This window comes from Capsicum annuum, chromosome 3 (genome assembly GCF_002878395.1).
Source record: "Capsicum annuum cultivar UCD-10X-F1 chromosome 3, UCD10Xv1.1, whole genome shotgun sequence".
Classification (NCBI taxonomy): Eukaryota; Viridiplantae; Streptophyta; class Magnoliopsida; order Solanales; family Solanaceae; genus Capsicum; species Capsicum annuum.
This window is the reverse complement of record NC_061113.1, coordinates 251,464,887-251,488,118: the sequence shown is the minus strand read 5'-3', so window position 1 is coordinate 251,488,118 and position 23,232 is coordinate 251,464,887. Positions and strand designations below refer to the sequence as shown.

Genomic DNA, 23,232 nt, shown 5'->3' with positions numbered 1-23,232 from the left:
GTGAGCCACCCAAGCTGATGAAAAACCCACTAACCGATTGGCGTGTAGTCCGGCAAGAAGCCCAATCGGCATCGCAGTAGGTATGAAGAGAAAAGGATGAAGAAGCATTAAGGAATATCCCCTGATTTGGGTAAGTTCTCAAGTAACTGATCACTCTCAAGCCTGCTTGATAATGATCAAGACTAGGTTGTTGCAGATACTGTTTAAGGGTCAATACAGCAAAGCATAGATCTGGTCTTGTATGAGTTAAATAATTGAGCTTGCCAATGAGATGTCTATAAAGACTAGGATCTGACATGAGATTGGTTGATTCTGCAGGAAATTTCACTGAAGGATCCATCAGAGAGGAAGCTGGAGGAAGATGAGAAACACCAAACTCATTAAGCAAGTCCAAGGTATACTTCCGTTGGCTCAAAATAATTCCTTGTTCCTCTTTTAAAACTTCCATTCCTAAAAAAATAATGCAAAGGACCTAGATTTTTAATCTTGAACTCAATTTGAAGGTAAGCTTTGAGGTCTTTTATTTCATTAGTAGCATCTCTTATGATTAAGATATCATCAACGTATATTGCAACAATTGAAATGGAATCCCCTAAGTGTTTAAAAAACAAGGAGTAGTCATTAAGTGCAGCTGTATAACTTTTGAAATTTAAAGCCCCTGCAAGTCAGGCATACCATTGCCTGGAAGCCTGCTTCAACCCATAGAGAGACTTCTTGAGTCGACAAACCATGTTAGGCTGAGGTGGATCTAAACCAGCTGGAAACTTCAGATAGACCTCTTCTTGTAAATTTCCTTGCAAGAAGGCATTGTTCACATCAAATTGGGAAATATCCCACTTTTTCTTGGCTGCAATTGCCAAAAGGCATCTGATAATGGTCATTTTGACCACTGGGGAGAAGGTTTCATTGAAATCAACCCCTTCCTTTTGAATATCACCTCGAATTATCAATCTAGCCTTTAATCTTTCAAGAGTACCATCTGCATGTTGTTCAACTTTATACACCCATTTGCAAGGTAGTGTCTTTCTACCTTGTGGTAAATGAACAACTTCCCAAGTTTGATTAAGTAATAGGGCATCAATCTCATCCTTCATTGCTTGTACCCAACCAGGATGGGTACAGGCTTGTGAATAGCTGCTAGGTTAATAAAGGGAATAGAATTGAGAACAACCTGATTGGGAGCTGATAGTTCAGAAACAAATAAACAAACGGGGGTAGCAGGCACAGTAAAACATGAGTCAGTAACATCACTCAGATAAACACTGTTGCAAATGTAATCTCTTAAGTGAGCAGGTAAATTCCCAATGTTTGTCCTCTGAAATCTCCTAGGAGGTGGTGAGGGTTGTGAATCAGTAGATTCAGAAGATGTTGGTGTGGATGAATCAGATGATGAATTAATAGGAGAACTGGATAGGTCTTGAGAATTAGAAGGTGGTGAAATTGAATCATCAGAAGGAGAGGGAATGGAGGAATAATCTTCCCCCGTAGGAGTAGGAAAAACAAAAGCGGGGATATGAGAACAATCTTCAACAAAAGGAAAAATATCTTCAAAGAAATGGACATCTCTGGACACAAAGAATTTCTTAGAAAATAGGTCAAGGAGTTTGTACCCCTTTTGATCACTTGGGTATCCTAAGAAGACACACCTAGTGGCTCTAGGACCAAATTTACTCCTTCCATGAGATAAAGTGTTAGCAAAACATAGGCAACCAAAACATCTTACCAAGTGATAAGAAGGTGATTTGCCAAATAGAATTTCATAAGGTGTTTTAACTTTAAGAACTCTGAAGGCAGCCTGTTGATTAGAAATGTGGCAGTGAGTATACACTCACCCCAATAGATCATCGGAACCTTAGATTGAAACATCAAGCCCTAGCAATTTCAAGCAAGTGTCTGTGCTTCCTCTCAGCTACCCCATTTTATTGTGGGGTAGCAACACAAGATGTCTGATGCATGATACCTTGAGATGTCAAAAAATTTGATGCCTCTGTACTTCTACCCAACTCCATTGCATTGTCAGATCTGATAATCTTTACCTTTTTGTGAAACTGTCTTTCAACCATTTTCAAGAAACATTGAAAAACAGAAAATGCATTACTTTTAGTTGCTAGCAAGTATGTCCAAGTCCCTCTACTGTAGTCATCTACTATAGTCAAGAAATACCTATAATTGTTATGAGTAGGTGACTTGTAGGGACCCCAAGTGTCTACATGAATCAGATAAAAAATGGATTGAGAAGTAACTTGCCTAATAGGAAAAGGTAATCTAGCTTGCCTAGCTAAAGGACAGATTTCACAATGACAATCATAATTAGAGGGAATTGTAAGGAAATGGACATTTTTCATTGATGAATAAGGCAAATGCCCAAGTCTTACATGCCATAACCTTACATCAGAATTAGCATTGAAACAGACTGGAAAACAATGTGAATCTGAATTGGGACTAGAAACAGCATTGTTAAGGCTAGAAAATACTTTAGAATCCTTGTAGATCTCTTGGTTCCTACTAGACTCCTTAGGAATGATTTGAAGCAAGTATAGACCTTCATTTGCTTCACCAAAAACTTGAGGCCTCTTCATTAAAGGGCCCTGCAAGACACAACTATTAGAAGTGAAGGATAGAGTATAACTGTATTGGAGATTAAATTTATGAACTGAGAGTAGATTGTATCTAAAACTTGGAACATAAAGAACATTATGCATTGTGAGGTTATTAGGAATTAGAACACTTCCTGTGTGAGTCACAAGGGTGGACTGAGAGTTGGGTAAGTTAATGTTAACAGGAATTTTTAGAGCCTTCATGGAAAGAAAAGAACTAGAGTTGTAACACATGTGCTCAGAAGCACCTGAGTCTATTATCCATGTTTCAGAATTAAAAACAGAAAGACAAGTTCCAATATATTTAAGCACAGTACCAGCAACTGCATCAGCATTTATCCCAGATGATCCCTCTGTTGATTTCTGTTTTGCCATTTGAATGAAATGCTTGAATTGTTCTTTGGTGAAGTGTTAATTGACTAAATTCATGTCAATCATATGCCTATCGTCACCTTCTTTTCCAGACATAACTGCATTTCCTCTGATCTGAACCTGTCCACCTCTATTGTTTGTGAACTGAAAATCTTCTGGAAAACCATGTAACCTGAAGCAATCATCATCTACATGCCCGGTCTTAACACAAAAATCACAAGACACATTAGGATTATACTTCTTCTTAACCCTAAGCTTCTGTTATGGTTGGTTTGTTCCTGTGTATTTGGGTAACTGTTGATGGTTGTTCAATCTTGGATAATTGAATGATCTAGTTCCAAAATTAGGCATAGCACCAGGGGTTTTCCGAACGTTCTTGACATATTTGTTTTGACTCACGTTGCTTACCATAAAAGAAGAAGAATCCGTTGGGATCAAGCCACTGATATAGGTTTCTCTCTAACTTTCATCTTGTAAAATCAGAGAGTAAGCAGCATTTATGTTGGGTAGAGGATTCATCATTAAGATGTTTCCTCTTGCCTGAGCATACACATCATTTAGATCCATCAAAAATTGTATAAGTTTCTCATCTTCAAGAAACTTTTCCAGCTTCAATTTATCTTCACAGTTACACACACAGGTACACTTATCAAACTTGAGAGATTCCAGCTCATCCCAGAGTCTCTTAAGTTTCGTGAAATATCCTGCAATGTCATTATTTCCTTGAACTAACCTATTTAGTTCTTTTTGCAGGTGAAACAGTTTAGCTCCATCAGATTGTCCAAATCTATGCTCTAGACTCATCCACAAATCTTTAGCAGTCCTAAAGTATATCACACTATCAGCAATATCTTTGGAAAGAGAGTTAAGGAGCCAAGACGTTACTATGTCATTACATCTGCTTCAAGATTGCAAATCTGGAGACTGGGCATTTGGTGAAGCATCAACACACCAGTGATAAAACCAAGCTTATTCTTGGCTGACAGTGCTATAAGCAATGATCTCTTCCATCCTTGATAACTTTTTCCATCAAATGGAGTGTTAACCAAGGTCATTCCAGGTGAATCTGAAGAGTGAAGATAATAAACATGAGTGGGATCCATAGATGGTGGAGTTCTGGTAGTAGAATCAGAGGATGTTGAAGAACCAGTGACTCCATCCGCCATTGTAGAGAAAGGTCAGATGAAGAAAATTGATGATCGAGAAGATGATTTCTATGAAACTACCTTACTCTCTAATACCATGTTAAAATAAGAGACAATATTTGGGAATTTTCTTCTCTTCTGTATTTCTTGCCAATCACCTTTATTTATACAAGCTAAAACAATCTTCTCTTCTAAGCTAAACAATGAAACTAAAATACTAAAAAGACAAAAAAAAAGCTTCTCTTCTAAGCTAAAATAAAGGGACCCACTATTCTAAGTTGGCCCATGTTTATTTTGTCTAACAGTGTAAAGGTTCAATGTGGAAATAAACACCAGAGATTCGAGGATCATAGGTGGCCTTCATGAAGTTCTCACAAATTTGAGGTAGAGATACTTCTGAAGAAAAACGGCTCTGTAACTGATCAGATATCTGAGAGAACAAAACAGTACCAAGGGTTTCAGCTATTTCAACTAAACATAGAAAAATATCTGAATAAGAATTAGCAGAATAAAAATGTACTATTATATGCCAATTAATGGGTAACTTCCACATTTTTATCTCTCTATTTAGCTACACTTAGTAATTTGATCATAAAATTACTCCTTTAATGATCAGATGCAAAACCAAAGGACAAGGAGTAGAAGAAGATTTGAAAGATCGTCCTTCTTGGCATTATGTGAACTATTTTGTTGGAAATGAACCATAGACGTTTTAAAGGAAATAAGGAAAGCATTGTGTTGCATAAAAATATATGTATTCAGAACACTAGGTCAATGAAGTTGGATGAGAACTATGAGATCTCAGTTAACTCCCAACTCCCAATAGAGATAAAAATACTAGGTGATTCTTCCAACTATGAGATCTCATGTCCAATTCCCAACTTCCAATAGAGACAAAAACACTTGGTGATTCTTCTCATCTTTCTTTTAGTGGATAGAGTTATCTGGTATCTATTGCTATTGCTGATGGTAGCTGATACGTATCCACAAAATTAGTCGAGATATGGGAAAGCTGACCCAAACACCACGGTTATTAAAACAAAAAAGATGCATTCAGAACTTAAATTTTGTATCTGCACCGTACTATCTTAGTATTGTGCTTCATTGATAAAATTACCTTACCTTAAAAATGATCAGATGCAGCAGAATTAAAGTTAATGATTCCTCGTTCTAAAGTGCCTATATATCTATATATTGCAAATTCAATTGGATAACAAGTACTACAAATTATTATTAACTCGGTAATGCATTGGGCAAAGTTTGTCCCAAGCTTACACCCACACAATATATACTTGTATTGGAAGTAACTATACGGAAGTTAATGGAGGTTAGAGGAGGCATACGTATAAGCTTCGCCATTTCCTTTCTCTCACTCTCACTCACTCACTCACTCTTTCTACTTTCCCAGTAAATTCACGTTGTAAAATGAGAACAAGTAAAGACAGGAGAAGAGAAAAAGGAATGCTCGGGTATTGGAGCGCGAGTCCTAAGTGCCACGTCAGCATGGACATTACGCCGTTTACTAATTGAAATTGACCATTTGAGATTTCATAATAATAAAAAAGGTACATCACGTCTTGTTGCTTGATTCTCCAAAATATGTTCATTATTTTTATGGAGTTTCCTCGTGTTTAAAAATGAATTTCTTCTTAACAGCAGGCAACAAGGACATCAAGTGGGAGTCAATTTCACGTGCATTTGCACAAGTACACAGTACACACTGAAATTTCTGGAAGCAAGTGCCTATGCTTGTGAAATAAGTCCACAATCTCCCATTCTCAATTGTTGCCACGACACAACCAAAGCGCCCAGAGGCGGAGTCGCCCTCGTTAGGGGTTCGTTCGAATCTCCTTTGACAAAAAATATATGATTTTATATATAATTAAAATTATTTTTAATGTGATTATAGTAGGTGTTGAACTCTCTTCGACTTAATTTTTTTTGAATATTGAATCTCCTTACTTGAAATCTTGTCTCCGGTTCTGAAAGCACCAATGAAATTATAAGTAGCGTAACCAGAATTTTTACTCAACGAATTCAAATGTAAATAATTAATATTTCTATATAATAGAAGCACTGGTTTCAACCAGTGCTTCATCAATTACTATATTACCCCTAATTATTCCGTAATTTACTATATTACTCCTAATTAATTATTATAATTCATTTATATATTAGAATTAATAATATTTTTTACTATATTATTCCTAACTAATTATTATAAGTCATTTATATATTATAATTAATAATATTTAATTAAAAAATAGATATTTATGACGTTTGTTTCAGCTGCTTTAACTGTGATTTAACTATATTATCCCCAGTTAATTATTATAAGTCATTTATGTATTAAAAAATTAATAATATTTAATTAAGAAAATAGATGACATGTCTGCCTATATTACCCCTAATTGCTCCGTAATTTATTATACTACCCCTAATTAATTATTATAAGTCATTTATATATTAGAATTAATTAATTATTATAAGTCATTTGTATATTAGAATTAATAATATTTAATTAAAAAAAGATATTTATAACGTTTGTTTCAGTTGCTTTAATCGTGATTTCACTATATCATCTATAATTAATTATTATAAGTCATTTATGTATTAAAAAATTAATAATATTTAATTAAAAAAACAGATGACATGTCTGTCTATATTACCCCTAATTGCTTCGTAATTTATTATATCACCCCTAATTAATTATTATAAGTCATTTATGTATTAAAAATTAATAATATTTAATTAAAAATTCAGCTGTTTTGTCATTTACTATATTACTCTAATTGTTCAGTGATTTATTATATTACCCCTAATTAATTATTATAAGTCATTTATATATTAGAATTAATAATTTTTTTACTATAGTACCCCTAATTAATTATTATAAGTCATTTATATGTTAGAATTAATAATATTTAATTAAAATTTAGATATTTATGATATTTGTTTCAGCTGATTTAACAGTGATTTTACTATATCATTCCTAATTAATCATTATAAGTCATTTGTGTATTAAAAAATTAATAATATTTAATTAAAAAAATAGATGACATGTCTGTTGCAGCTGCTCAACCATAATTTTGCTAAATATCGCTTATAATTAATTATTATGAGTCATCTGAGTGTTAAAAATTTAATCATATTAAAAAAAAAAAATAGACACAAAATGACAAATTAACTCTTGATGTATTAAATTAAGTTGACCTCCTTCAACCGTGATTTACTGCATCACCCCTAGTTAATTATTATAAGTCATTTATGTATTAAAAAAAATATAATATTTAATTAAAACACTGGTTTCGACATAGCTGCTTCAAAAGTTGCGCCATGATTTTACTATATTACCCCTAATTGATTATTATAAGTCATTTATGTATTAGAAAATTAATAGTATTTAATTAAAACAAGAAAAATATGTGTTTATGACATATTTGTTGCAGCTGCTTCAATCATAATCATCTTTGAGAAAATGATCCAAGACTTTGTTGTTAATTGAAGTATCTTTTGTTCCAATCTTTATATGAAATAATCCTGTGAATATTAGTTCTGTATCTTTTCTATATTTTGTAACAAGTCTCAATTTTATCATCAAACAATTAAAATAACCCGACTACACGACACATCACACTCTTTATCATGTGAAAAAAACTATCTTATAAAACTCCACTCCTTAGTGAGTACCGTCAAATAGTTATTATTTAAAAAATTATCATTTTAAATCAATGTACATTTATGTTTTTATCTCATCAATATCGAATATTGGTGCTAAAAGATGTCTATAGTGTTGGGCCTGTGCTAACACGAACCATACACCTCTAGTATATATATAAAGGAAACTCTTACTCCATCCAATATGACATGTCTTAGAGGTCTCCAATGCTAGTTATCTCTTTTTTTTTTTTGTTTCCTTTTTAAACTTTTTTCTTCATTTTTTCATTAATCAACCAATTTATTTAATTACCAAAACGAATAGATCAATTGTTACTCCTTCATTTATTTTTATTCTTTAATATAAAAATTTAATATCTCTTTGTTTTCATTACTCACACGATCTTTGATGATCAAAACTTCTAAATTATATTAATAGTCATGTTCATGATATTATTTGATATTTCATATTATTATCCTATAAATAAAGGTATTATAAGTCTTCTTTCCTCCATCATCAAAATTAAAGATATTTCATTCACTATATATTTTTTTGAACTTTCATATAAAAAATTTGCATACCTTTTAAAATGTCCTCCTTATTCATGTATTAAGTTTTGTGATGTATTATTTTTTGCAGGAACAAGAAGAAGATCAAATAGTGAACAGATAAAATAAAGATGAAATGATGACTATGTGAAGATTTATGGAGAAGGACAAAGGAATCATTTGACATCAAGGTCTTTCTTTTAGAATTATATTTATTCTTTTTGCTTTCTTTAAATAGTTTAAATTACGATACAATTTGTTTACTTTTATTTATCGTTATACTAAAAATAAATATAAAGGAGAAATACAGATAAAATGATGTGACACCTCAATTTTTTTATTTTTTTTCACAATCTACTAAATAAATGAATTATTAAAAGTCTCATAAAATAAATCAAAATTGTCCTTAAAATATTTTTTTTGCAATACAACTCAATTCACCATTTGCTTGAGACAACCCAAATAATAGAAATTAGTATAACATAATCTTAATGATAATTAATTTCTGTTTATGTATTATGTAGTTATAACTGTAAATTAATGTCAATGAGGAAAATTTAAAAAAAAATAAAGGCAATAAATAATAAATAATTATAATAAATGATTAGAGTACTAAAGAGTCATTAACTTGTAGTTTTTATTTTCATCGAAATAAATGTTTTTTAAAGCTCAAAATTCACATTGCTTGCATCTAAGGTCTCTTTGTTATGATGTGGTATGAAAAGTAATTTTTTAATTTAATCTTTGTAAATTGATAAATACTCTAATAAGTTGTAGTATTTAGTTGTTTGCTTGGGTAAAGCCAGATAAGTTATCGTGTTTAATTCTTTATTTTGAATTTAACTTCATCATATGTGTTATTTTTAGATAGTGTCCTGCTTTTATTTACTGAGATTCTTGTAATTTTTTACTTTCACTCTTAGTAATTTATGGTAACAAAAAGATGATTTATGACATTCACTTTTCACTAATTCATGTTAAGAAAAAGGTTACTTATTCTAGAAGCAAAGCATGATATTGGATATGCAATTGCTTTATTTGCCTAAATTTGATGAACACTTGCTATTGACATGTATTGATTCTTATGTTTATAAAGTGATTTAATGTAAATTAACCATTCAATAAATTATTTCAATTTCTCTTGATATAGCAAGTCAATAAGAAACTTAATCCATGTGTGTAATGTCTTTGCCAGGTTAGTCATGTATAGTTCAAAAAAATTGAATGAAATTCTTTTGAAAGCAATATCTGAATACAACGAAAGTCATATGTAATAAAAAAAAACAATTAACCTTTGATATATGAATACATTAAGAAATAATTAAAATTTCGGTTGGAGAATATAAAAACAAAGTTGATCAAAATAAGGATATTTATATTATGAAAGTTGTAATATTATTTAGTTATAGTTTGGTTTCCTTTAATAACCGTGCGAAGCACGAACATATTCACTCGTATATAATAAACTAGCAACTCCAACTTTAATCATGGACAACAAACAGTTTTACTTATTTATTTTATTTAGTGCAAACTGCGAGGATAAATTTATTTAACTATTAAGATCGTTAGTTAATGTTTATATTAGTTATGCCAAATTAAGAAGATAGAATTTGAAGAGTAATAATACTTCAAGGGGAGCAATTGCAAGCGGCTTTGAAGAGTTACCTGTTAGGATCGATTAGCAGTTCACACACAAGTCTATGAAGAGGATGAAGAAAACTAGAGAGAGTTCTTGAGGAGAGAGAGGTAATTTCGTGGTAACATCCGTGGGTAACAGATTATTTATATTAATGACTTAGAGTATGCACAATTATACAGAGAACCGCGTGAACATTAATATATAACAGTACGTCACATATTAATCAGGCTCCACAATCTAACATTACCCTGTGTAATTATATATTTGTTTGTGTGGTGATGTCTTTTATCTCTTAGACAAGGAATGCTTCTTATATTTTGAGGTGTAGTTATGGGGTACATATGAACTAGCAGCTGTAATATACTCACTTGGTTGAATATAATTTTCCCTTTTTCAACCCGGAGAAAAAAAACTACCAAGGAATCTCTGGGATCTGATTATTTTTCTTCAGTGAGCATTGTTCATGCTAGGTCAGTCATAAAAAACGCGAGGATGATAACATTTGCTGACATGTTTGATTTGGTTTGAGAAATAATTTATGTGAACTATAAATAACCATTAACTGCTGATATCCCACAAAAACTGGAAACATAAGGAAATGATTTCCAGCTTGCAGAGAGTAAAGAACTATGTCAACCCCTGATGTTAAAAAGATTGCCATGAACAACGTAGACAAATCGAAATTATTGGTTCCAGCAGCAGCTTCTACTACAGGGCGACGCTCTTCCACTTCCAGCAGCTGATTATCTGGCCCTGTCTGCATCACTTGGGAAGAAATGGCTAGTCCACTCTCTATACAAAGATTGGGAGATCCATTATCTTATGAATACCCTGAAGAAGAAAAATTGGCAAGGGCTGTCTTATGTTTTTTGTCAACTCGTGATCACTGCAGGCTCTAGGTGGGTTTATTTACAGAACAGAGAGAGACAAATCTTTTTTAATTTTGATGTATACAAAAAGATTCCTATCTGCAGAACTACAACAATGATGACATTTTGCAGTAATCGATATACCCGATTCAAAATTTCTTGGTAAGGCGCAAGAGTTCTAAGCCCAGTTGACTAGAGTTGAGTGTACATGTATGTGTATCCAACGAGCATAAATAATAAGGAAAAAATATAATTTATTCAAGCTTCTGTTGGTCTGTACAAGGCTGATGAGCCTGCCTCATTATAAATCTATAGTTTGGATACCTTTGGTGAAATGAAAGTTGGGAGTGTTTGTCTTTTCCTTTTCCAATAATACTTATTTCGCTTTTCATTTTTTCCTTCTTTCTTGATCATTTTCTTGAAGAGTTGACCTGTGTAAATATTTGTCTGATGCTGTCTTTTATTTCTTAGATTAGACAAGGGATGATTCTTATATTTTGATGTCTAGTTATAGGGTACTTTGATGTCTAGTTATAGGGTACATATGAACTAGCAGCTGTAATACACACACTCGGTTGAATATAATTTTTTCCCTTTTCGACCAAAACAAAAACTTACAAGGGACTCTTTTGAGTCTAATCTCTGGAATCTTATTATTATTCTTAATTTTTTGAAAGAACACATAAGGAATCAGTAGGCATTGTTCAAAATCCATTTCAGTTATGATTGAACGGTCTGGATGAGGTGCGAGTTGCAATACTGAAAATATTTCTCTTTGCTTGTGTTATTGATGGAATGGATGTATCTCCCTCATTAAAGTTTCTTCGGCTAGTGTTTTTATAATAAATTATTAACTAGTGACGATTTTCTAGCAACTATGATCAAGTGCCGTTTACCCTAATTTGAATGGAGAGAGCTAGATCTAATAACCACATACCATGGTAAAGAGCACACGAAATTTATCCTCACAACACTAGTTGAAAGCTAGACTACTCTTGAAAACATGTAACATGTTTCGTTTTTCAGGGAAGAAGGTGAGCAGACCCCTAGGTGGTGGTTGTGTTTTTTCATGTTCTCTTCTTCTTTTATCATGGTGAAGCGGGGAGGTGCGAGGAATGGTTCTCTTTCGTCATGCTATGAAAGCTTTGTAGCTTCTATTACTAGTTCATAAAGATGTGCTTGAATTGGTATCCAACTTGATATCTCATAAACCCGAGGTTCGCCTGTATGCATAAGGCTTCAACCTTGAAGCAGCAATAGCTCCTCTACTGCATTTACCAAAAGAAAGAAGTTGGAGAAAGAGATAATGAGAATGCTCCATTGGATTATACATGGCCGTTGGCACCATGGATCTGTCTGTTCAGTCAGGATGAATTACAAGGAAGTGCAAAGTAGAATTGCTTCAAAGTTCCAGTAGTTACCTATAACAGAATATAAGATACCGATTCATGTAGTACCTCCATACCCTTGTTGAGATAAGCAATTTGAAACCCAGAAACCAGTAAGAGCTCTTATATACCAACCTGCAAACCTCACTGTAACTTAAATGGATCAAATTATTTTTACAATTGATAAGTGCAAAATATATATCTTTTAGCAGTATAAGGAAGTAATCTCTTTTGAGGAAATGTAATCAATTTTTTACCACCAATTTATTTACGTCACTTCCTCACCAACTCAAGATCTAAAACTAAAACAAATCGAAAGTTCTATTCTGAATACAAGGAGAAGAGGCAAGTACCTGATTTTTTTGCTTTATGACTGGAAGCGAAACACCAACTTCCTCAGGTAAACAAACCGAATTCTGCATCCTCAACAAAATGTAAGATCCTTGTATAAATGTTTTGCTCGAGCAAACAATAAAATGAGATATTTTTGATGCAACACCGTACAGCCTTTGACTTTAGAAGGAACTAAGGCAATCTTTTATCAACATAAACAAGGGATTGGTGTAAGCAGCTCCTCCTAATTTCTCAAACATGACCCCGTCCATACGGGCTTGGATTCCATCAGATGATGCCACATCATTTAGCAACTCTTTTAAAGTTCTATCAGCTCCGATTAAGGAGCTTCCAATGCCGCTTAAAACTTCCGGTAAGGACGCGGATGGCCTTGACAGCTCAACAACAGAAACCTGCAGCTTTAACAACTTATTAGGAAGATCAAGAAATTCATCTTCATTAGAACCCTTTAAAAGATAGAGAAAGAGATAAATATACAAACAAAAAAGGAGGAATTAACTTGATAGATAGTTTTAAACTTTCAATGGCATTCTTCTTACCCAGTCAAACTTTCTCGCCTCTGACTACTTTTTCAATGACTAATAGTACAAAACATCTTAAAAGGTTTGTTAGGTATTATTAACACTAAACTAGTTGGGCACAAAACATCATCATGCACTTAATTTTTCTGAATAAAACCCCGTGGGATGCGTACCACAGATGGTTCACATCTGACTATGAAAACAAAAACTATTATTTAGATTTCTAAAATATGCTATCCCTGATCCATTACAATTTAAAACATGGAAAGGTGGCTCAGAGTACACAAAAGCGAAGCTAAATTTGCTGGCATAGATTAAAGTATCTTGCAGTAAAGTCGCGTGTAGACCACCACATCCTAAGAGTGGTCCACTCTTTAACTTTCTTTTCTTTAACTTTCTTTCTTTTTATTTTTCACTTTCTCAGACAGAAAGTCGAGTCTCGCCTATTCCTAGGATGTAGGTTTTCTCAGGATTCTCCTTTGACTACATATCTTACTTCATTTTTATCTCAAAGTTGTGGCAATTTCCTTTTTTTATGTGTGATGACAGATGCAACTGAGATTATCTAGAAACGGTTTTGGCAGGAAAATTCACCAGCTCTCTCTTGGTAGATCAAGAGATTTAGATCCTGAGGTTCCCAAGAGAGTTCTAAAATTTCACTAGAATGACAGTTGACAAAGTTACAATGCATAAACCGATCTATAGACTTGACAATCATGCTTCAGACTGCACAGCACTACAATCTATGTGCTCTTACTGAAATAGTCTAACAGCAACAATACCAACAACAACATACCCAATGTATTTCCATAAAGTGGGGTCTGTGGAGGGGTTAAAGTGTATGCAGTCCATACCACTACCTCAGATGAAGTAGAGGGGCTGTTTTCGATAGAACCCCAGCAAAAAAAGAATTGCTTATGACACACCTGTCTTTCCTGAGGTATATTGGCCTTCTGTTTTGCAATTGCTACAGCACGAGAGAGACCACCGACAGCATCAACTAGACCTCGTGAGAGAGCATCTTTTCCAGACCAGACTCTCCCTTGTGCAACCTCCTCCATTTTATGCACCTAAAATGCAGTGCTTGGTACTTTCAATCAGCTGACAAGTAAAGTAACAAATGTTTTCTTTAACAGTACATACCGTCATTGATCTTGAAAGGGCAGCCTTGTTTCGGAATTGGGTATATGCATGCTGTGCAGATTTGGCAAAAAGTTCTGCTTCCTCAGGCCTACAGATGAAGTTCTATCTGAGAAAATACTAAATCAAAATACAAGCTAAAATCCAATATTTGGATTTCCATTTGTAGGCAAATAAAATAAAGCTCAAAAGTCACCAAGCGGGAACCAAATGTATGCAATAGTAGACGTGGAAGTTCTGATTTTGGTGTTAGGCATAAATACAGAACTTATGCTGGTTTCTAAGATCAAAATTCAGTTTGTTATACAAACCCCAAAAGCAGTAAGGACATAAGGATGTAACATGAAATTCACGACTTAAAGTTATGTTCTTATGAAGGGGAGGTGTAAAGGACCACCCAGTGACATGTATAATCCCAAGGAAGACGAAAAAAGTTCACCTGAATGGTCGCTGTTCAGCTGCAGTAAGTTCTGCATATTTTCCCCTTGATATTGTTTCCTTATTGAAGCCAATTTTTTCATATAAATTTCCCAAGTTGAATTTTCCTGCCAAAAACATGCGACTTTAAAATATTGAATCTGATTAAAAAGTTTGCTCGGGCATACATGAGAAATAGCACAGCTAGCTCATAAAGCCAATTAAAGGGGAGCCTTGGAGTAATTGGTAAAGTTGCAGTCATGTGACCAGGAGGTCACGGGTTCAAGCCTAGGGCAGAAATGCAAGGTAAGGTTGCGTACAATGCACCCTTGTAGTGGGACCCTTGCCGGCGACCTAAAAGAATTGGCAACAGTGCGTGGCAGAATGGCCATGTTGGGAGTAGGGAAGGGGAGGGCCTAGTGAAGAGATACAACACAAGGGCTGAACCAATGAGTTACCCTTTTCTAATATATAACCTACCTGTAAGATACAATTAGTCCTCCTCCTTAAATTGTTAAGTCATGTTTCTTATTTTATATTAGACGTGTTACTTTGTGAAACGAAGATTCCTGCATCAGGCTAACTACATAGACCTCAATTTGAATGATTATATAATTCTATAGTTGGACTTACCTCCAAATGCCTTCTCCATTCCAGAGCTTGGCACAACTTCGGTTATTCCATTCAATATAGAATTTCTAGTTACATTTCAATATGTTTTGAGCTGGTACATAGTGGAGCTAAACGCCACAGACATCGAGAAAGACTCACTATTGGGAAAATTGAAGTATCTTGCACCCTTACAATACAGTTCTATGGCATAACCTGCTTAAGTGAAAATACTGTCAAACCATCACAAGGAACATAGTTCATTGCAAGGCAATGCTCTCGTGTGGTTGAGAGCTGTTTCTAATTCTTAAAACTGGATGGAAAATTTAACCTGCATTTCAGTTCCTGAATTATGTTTGGGTCGAGAAATGCAAATGTATCTCTTTATCAGGCACAAACTTTTGGGAGCCGATAACACCCGTGCAGAAATTATCTTGCTAGTGCAAAAGTACAAGACCTAAAAGACAGTACACCACACATATGAAGCATAAGGTACTGTCGAAAATGATTCCAAATTTGACATTAGCATCTAAATTTAGTGTACCAACATCCAATCAATCACAGTTTACAAAAGGCAAAAGTTTGTTGTAATATTTAGATTTACCTGTCACGACACCTATTGAGCCTGTCAATGTAAGGTTCTCTGCCACAATAGCTTGTGCAGCCATTGCCATATAATATCCTCCACTGGCTGCCACATCAGCCATAGATGCAATAACAGGTTTAGATTCTGCCAGCAGTCGGATTTCTCTCCACATTCTGTGTAGAAAAGCATCCTAATCAATCAACATAGAACTCGATTCAAAAAATAAAAATAAAGTTCACAAGAGTCAGTCTACACTACAGAACATTTTACATGTGGAATATAGATTGACTGCTCTGAAGAAAGGAAAAGAACAAGATCACATTTCTATTTTACAAGTTGATTTAGCAAAAGTATCATGGGAAGCACTCAAAACAGGAGATTAAATGAAAATAAAAGTTGAGACAATCAACTAAACAGTTAGGATTTTATGTTTTACTTTACCCATAAAAAGTAATTAGGACTCTATATCTGGAAGAAGACATCTAAATGCAAAGATCAAAGAAGTTACAGAGAGAAAATTCAGACAGCCAAATGACTCACGCATAGTGCATATAAAGGAAAGAGTCATCACATAACAGGACTTACAAATCAGAAGCAAGAGCATCACCTCCAGGACTATCAATTCGAAGCACAACAGCTTTGTACCTTTTCGACTCTGTACAGCATAGAAACACACATGAAAAAGCAAAATACAGAAGAAAATTGACAACCAGAAGGGAAAAACCTAAATAACCTCCTAAACATATCAAAAGTTTTTTCCTCCATTCTGTTTAAATCAACAGACAGAAGCATCCATATCTGCTGCAATTTGAGAGTTTACCAATGCCTAGTCCCCTCCTTTCGAAAAGTAGAAGGAAGGAATGAGATGAAGATGGAAAACTTGCACCCTAATTTCAAAAATGAAACATAACATGCACGAGTCGTATTGAACTGCTCACTGACCCCACTAGTTACCTGAAAAATTTACATCCTGTTCTCCTACCATAAATTCTGTAGCTGATAGCCACTTCATGCATTAGATGACAAAAAATAAACCTGCAACTATTAATAACCAAGCTGGCCTTCCCATCTCTAAGGTTTACAATTTAAGTCTGAAAAAGAAGAAAACGTCGAATATGAAGCGTTGCACTTTGCTTATTCAATTAAATCTCTAGCAACATAACAGTAACACAGTCCTCACGAGAGTCTTTCTCCTTCACACTGAGCAAAAGCTTTTCAACAGTACAAGTCCTTCCATAATCTGAGTTGGAAAAGATAGTAAAGAGAACTAAGCAATAACAAAGTAGCCAGAACTGCACAGAGCAGAAAATGCCTTGTGTCTGTAAAGTGTCTTTCTGAGACTAAAAACTTGGAATTCATGATTTACGGCTAATCAGGATTTGTAATGACCAACTATTTTCACATTCCACGTGATGCGTTCAGGAATTGTGCACATATAAAGACTATTCATACCTCGTACACTACGAATTTTCTCAATCAACTTCTCTGCTATTATTCCTGAACTAGGTGAACTAAAGGGACTGCGTGTGCGACTAATACCCCCAGAGGCTCGAATAACAGCTATCTGGTCTTTATAGCCTGCTAGACCGAGAGTCCATCTCCTGACTTTTGAATATTTTCTGTGTCAGAATATAATAATCACAAAATGTTAAATGAATCAATAGGAAAATAGTGTATAACAGATGAAACAAAGAATATGTGGAGTGAGGATACTACATACATGACAAATTGATGGTTGGCAAAATCTCAAAATCGAACTAATACAAGTTATTACACTTTCCTTTAGCCGACTGGGATATTTTGTAGAATTCAATAAATGTTTTTTCTTAGTATTGATACTCTCTGAAAATTCCAGGGGCATAAATTAGTCCAAGCACAAGAGTGAAGTGCAAGGTCAAATTCAAAAATATTGCATCTTTGTTTAGTGCCAGATATCTCTAATTAATAAAGTTCAACAGTTATCTGTTCATGAAAACAACGTACAAAATTATTGTACAAAACTATTGGTGAAAAAAAAAAAGGAATCACGAGAAAAAAATTATCCAGGTGACTTGAAATTCAAAAAGAAAAGACCTGTAATCAACTTCAGGGAGCTTTTTATCCTCCGGAATTCCCAAACGCTCTTTCAACATTGACATTACCTGAGGAGTTGCAAAAATCAGTCATGGGATTATCCAGGAGTTGCATGTCAAGTTCACGAAACAATTTAAACATTTTTACACGGAAGTGATTAAATTCAGTTGGCAGGATACTCAAATGAAGCAGAGACTGTATAAACTTTAGTACAAGATAATCTAGAGACTAAAAGTGCACGCCAATCTTGTTTTCTAGGCAATAATGCTGTTATACCAACTGACAAGAGGGAGTTGCTCGGACGGTAAGCACCCCTCACCTCCAACCTAGAGGGTGTCGGTTTGAGTAACCAAGGGAGGGTGGGAGCTCCTAGAGAGGAGTTAAAAAAAATGCTGGTATACAACTTAGTTGTTCTCCATATAATCACATATGGACCTGCAATATGGATGTCTGACGAATACTGTCTGTCTAATCGTTGAAAGAATCTTTTACTTCAAAGATGTTAATTTCCAAGATTCCATCACTGCCATAAGCTAAAAATAAGATTAAAAAAAAACTTGAAAAATACTGGACCTTGAGGGTATCTCATCATACGGCTGCAAGAGGGTACATAGGTCATATATAATGATAGCCTGCGCACCTATCACTTTTTATATAAAGTTCATCGCTCATAAAGTTCGCTATATCCCATGCTTTCATCATTCCCAGTATTAGTTTAGGAGACCTACTTTGGAAAGGTCCCTTCGACTATATGCTACAAAGTAAGATCATAAGCCTACTTTGGCAAGCAAAGAAAGCAGAGACGAGGTTGAAAAAGTTTAATAGATTACTCCTTCCTTTCCAGAAAGGAAGAAGGATTCTGAGCATGAGGGTTATATCCCAATTCGGACATTGGTTTCTTGATCTTATGAAACTACATTTGCAACAACTGGGAACTAGATAAAACGTACTATATACAACTTTTTATAAACAAAAAGATTTGAATATATATTCAAAATTGGGGTCAAAGAAAAGGATGTTTGACTTAGTATCATATTAAGTGGATCTCAATATTCCATGAACAAAAGAATAATATTATCATACATTCAAAGCAGAATCCTTCATTTAATTTCAAATAAAGAGAAAGAGGTAAAATCATCCCAGAGCCTAAACCAGAATGATCACATGAAATGGCACATAATAGTACTAGTTGACTACATCCTTTTCCTTTATGATTTCTTAATAATTCACTTCCCTGGAAAAGAAGTAAATCCATTACCAAACCAAATTTATTTGAAAAGCAATCCCTCCCCTTCCTACCCCACCCCCAAACGAAAAAAAGGACTCAGGTAATAAATCAGCTGAACTTACAAATAATCACAGAACTGTTTCTCTCAAGTAACGCCTCAAGACGCGTAACAACTTACTATACCTCATCATCGTACTTTATATCCGTTATCCAGCTCTCTTCCTTTAGCCTTTCAACTTGGTAAACTCCATCATTAACGAACTGTTCAATGTCTTCTTTTTTCTTCCCTGAGAAAGAAAATCAGATCATGAAAATCCCCTGAACTTTATATCTTCAGTATGAGCTTCAAATTTGAAGTCACCTTTAGTGAGAGCAACTTTTTCGAGCCAATTTCCATAGATATTATCCAGTAATGCAGTTAGCATCTCCCGATTTTCATCAGATATACTTTTACGCATTAGTTGATCTCCAGCACTCTTGTATTTACCAATTCTTTGCACTTGAGGCTCAATTCCAACTTTCTCAAAGACACCTGCAGAGCAATCCATTTGCTGCAGTTAAGGGCGGATGATAAGCAATTTGACATCACATATACACTGTAACTAGCAATATTTTAAAAAAAAAAGCATTATGCAACAATTCAGGCTGCATTCATGCATTCTCCGAAACTCAGTAACACTGACTAGCAAATTCCAGATAAACAGGTTTTGATTTTCTTTGTTTCAGCTGGAGAGCTAAAGAACTAACCTCCCAAAAATGATGCTTGAACTGTTAAACCATACAATGCAAAGTAAGCACTTGGAGGGGCATAAAGTTCTTGACACGCGCAGCCAATGTAGTACTCTTTTTCACCACAAGCTGGTGCATAGCCAACTATGAATTTACCTGAAAAATGACAAAGATTAATGCTCTTCTTTACTTTTCTTTTCCCTAATTCTAGATTTTAAACAAATGGATCTCATAGGAAACTCCTTAAACATAAGAAGCTTAATTAATCCAAGTAACATTCAGTCTATACAACATATACTCATTTGAGATTTAGATTTATAGCGTGATTAGTTACCTCAGGTGCTACTGCAAAGCAAAATACTGCAACATGATGATCAATAATAAAGAGATGCCCTTATAATCCCAAAACATGATAAGGTAGTGACATTGATTATTTCATTTAGAATTATAATGGGAGGGTAGGATGGATTAATTTTTTTAAGCATAGCTTTCAATCATCGAGCATTGATTGATATTTTCTCCTCGTGTCTTTTAAGTTTAGGTTTCTTATATGATAGTTGTTTTAGTCTAATATTCATCTCAACTGAGACATGGCGTCATTCTAATTTCATAACATAGGAGGCAGTGAAATAGGCACATACTCCAAGATGTCGGACATAGTGAAGGCTTATCACATATGAGATGTTTAGAATGAGCCAAGAATTTTCCATTCATATGCATTGAGGAATTGGGACTAGTCGGCACAGGGTTAAGACGGGGGTTGGAACTAGTAGGCACAGAGATAGTTTTTATTCAATCGTAGTGAAGATGGGAAAGGTTATGATTTTATTGTTCCTCAAAAAGATAAACCAAGACAGAAAGGAGTACTTGCCCTAGAGTCTAGTATGTTGGATCTTACATAGTTCTAATAGCGGCCAGATGAAACAACTCCCAGGGACCTTAAAATTCCCTTCACTTCTTAAATTAGTTCATGACAGCTTTTGTCATTGATTTCAAATAATCTCTTAATTTTATTTTGTTGTCTTGGTCTAAGAGGGCTAAGAATATGACCTCCCCACCAAGTCCCTCAACCTAAAAGTTCCTAAAGTACAACAAGGCTTATTTATATGGGTACTTTCATCTATTATGTGCTTTTTTAAAAAAAAGAAATTCCTTCTTGGATCAAAATATGTTTCTTCCCTGGTTCAAATTCAACCCTTAGACAAGCTTTATGCAGAGAAACATAACCAAATGCCATCCTTTTCTTCTTTTCCAAGTATGTTATAATTATATTCAAATGACACGCAGGTGAAACATTTTCAGATTTCACCATTTCATAAAAGTATAAAGACAATCCTTGCCTGATTTCCTGAAGTCCAGTATATGCCTCCGAATTTCTTCAACTTTGCCCCAACCACAACCTAAAGGTTCAATGTGGAGATACACACCAGAAATTCGAGGATCATAAGCGGCCTTCATTAAGTTCTCACAAATTTGAGGTAGCGATAATCCTGAAGAGAAACGGCTCTGTAACTGATCAGATATCTGAGACGACAAAACAGTGCAAGAGTTTCAACTACTTCAATTAACCAGAAAAGAAATATCCGAATAAGAATTGGCAGAAAAAAAAGTATTAGGTGCCGATATATGTGTAACTTCCCCATTCTTTGTCTCTCTATTTAGCTACACTTAGTAATTTGGTTATAAAATTACCCTTTTAATGAGATGTAAAACTAGAGGACAAGAAAGGAGCAGAAGAAGAATTGAAAGACCATCCATCTTCGCATTATGTGGACTTTTTGGTGGGAAAGGAACCATAGATGTTTCAAAGGAAACATGGAAAGCATTGTATTACTTAATGGGTTCAGAACTTAAAATTCTGGTTTAGTTCAGATTCTCCGGTCGGATTCTGGTGCATCTTGTACTAGCTTAGTACTGTGCTTAATTAGTAAAATTACCTAACCCCAAAAAATGATCAGATGCACCAGAATTATAGCTAGTGACTCTCATCCTTCTATAACACCTATATATCTGTATATTGCAACTGTTCCAAGCTTACACCCACAAGTTTATACTACTATTCGTAAATTTCCTCGCACTATTTCTATAGTACCTAGGATATAATAGCAATTCAACATTGTTAATGCCATTGCCTAAAATTACGAAGTAGAAATTACCTCGGACTTTCAAATAGCTCTCAATAAAGAGGAACTAACCTGGTAAGTTATCTTTCTCAAAAAAAAAAAAAAAAGAGGAACTAACCTGGCCACCTGTACATTGCAAATTCAATTGCAAAAAAGGTACTAAAACCCATTATTAACTCGGTAATGCATTGAGCAACGTTTGTTCCAAGCTTGCAAGCACACGATTTATACTTATATTCGTAATTTCACTACACTATCTCTATAGCACCCTAGGATCCCGTAGAAATTCAATATTGCAAATACGATTACTTAAAATCTGGAAGTTGAGATGAGAGCTCTCAAGTAGAACTAACCTGGCCGCGCAATTTCATGGTGAGAACACTGCCCTTACGGACTCGCTCCCAAGGAAAGGCAAAGAGCATTTTGAACTTCACAATTAAGCTCTTCCAAGCACCGTACTCCTCAAATTCAAATTCTCCACTCGGATACTGATCCTCTTTGGTAGCACTATCATCGCCGTTGATTTCAGCAACATTAGGCTCATCCTTAGTCTCATCTTTGGAAGACGAAGATACGTCGTCGTTCTTCGTGTCGAATGCTGAAACGGGGAAACTCCGATGAATGCGAAGATTGTTGACAGGAGGAGGAGGAGCGTAGAGGGCAAAGGAAGAGGTATTGGAGTGAAGAGGGAAGGGGGGAAGAGTGGGAGAAGAGTGAATTGGAGGAGAAGAATGGTTGGAGAGAGTGGAAGTAACTGTGCGGAAGTGAATGGAGGTTAGACGAGGTGTGGATAAAAGCTTCGCCATTATCTCTCTCACACACACAGTTCTCCGTCGGCAGAAATGGAGAAATGGCACGGGAAAAGAAAAAGAAGACTCGAGTATTGGAGCGCGGTTCTCTAAATGCCACGTCGTCGTGGACGTTACGATGGACGTTACGACACACCGCCCTTTTTCCTTTTTTTTTTTTTTAATTTCTTTCTTGATTTCTAAATACGAAAAAGGTTATATTTGCACTTAATAAACTCTAACCAGTGATTTTAACCAAAAAAAAAAAAAAACTAATCAGTGATATCTCCGATTATTCAGAGATCTCGCAACTGTATTTTTTTTTATTAGATATTCGATATTCGTATTGAAACCCGATTAATTTGAATTCACGTCAGATAGGGCCTCATTCGAGAGTAGCACTCCCAACTAAGAATTTTTTCATACTCAAGGTTCGACCTCATAGTTG

The 23,232-nt window shown here is 34.7% G+C and overlaps 1 protein-coding gene across 5 annotated transcripts; it reads right to left on the bottom strand.

Annotated features, from left to right (window-relative positions):
• Positions 1-11,576: 11,576 nt before the first annotated feature.
• On the bottom strand, positions 11,577-22,974 carry LOC107862363 (serine protease SPPA, chloroplastic). 5 transcript variants are annotated; one of them, XM_016707914.2, is made up of 15 exons: positions 22,350-22,974; positions 21,214-21,397; positions 19,892-20,029; positions 19,506-19,676; positions 19,328-19,431; positions 17,917-17,984; positions 17,296-17,462; positions 16,429-16,498; positions 15,862-16,016; positions 14,671-14,776; positions 14,235-14,322; positions 14,018-14,161; positions 12,570-12,962; positions 12,250-12,363; positions 11,577-12,096 (listed from the first exon to the last, which is right to left on the bottom strand). In XM_016707914.2, exons 1-13 carry the CDS (start codon positions 22,800-22,802, stop codon positions 12,732-12,734), a joined length of 2,079 nt encoding a protein of 692 aa, XP_016563400.2. In that variant the 5' UTR covers positions 22,803-22,974; the 3' UTR covers positions 11,577-12,096; positions 12,250-12,363; positions 12,570-12,731. The 5 variants fall into 5 exon arrangements, with proteins under 5 accessions (XP_016563400.2, XP_016563402.2, XP_047265771.1 ...); XM_016707916.2 differs by having other exon boundaries at positions 12,250-12,351; XM_047409815.1 differs by lacking the exon at positions 11,577-12,096 and having other exon boundaries at positions 12,133-12,363.
• Positions 22,975-23,232: the final 258 nt, after the last annotated feature.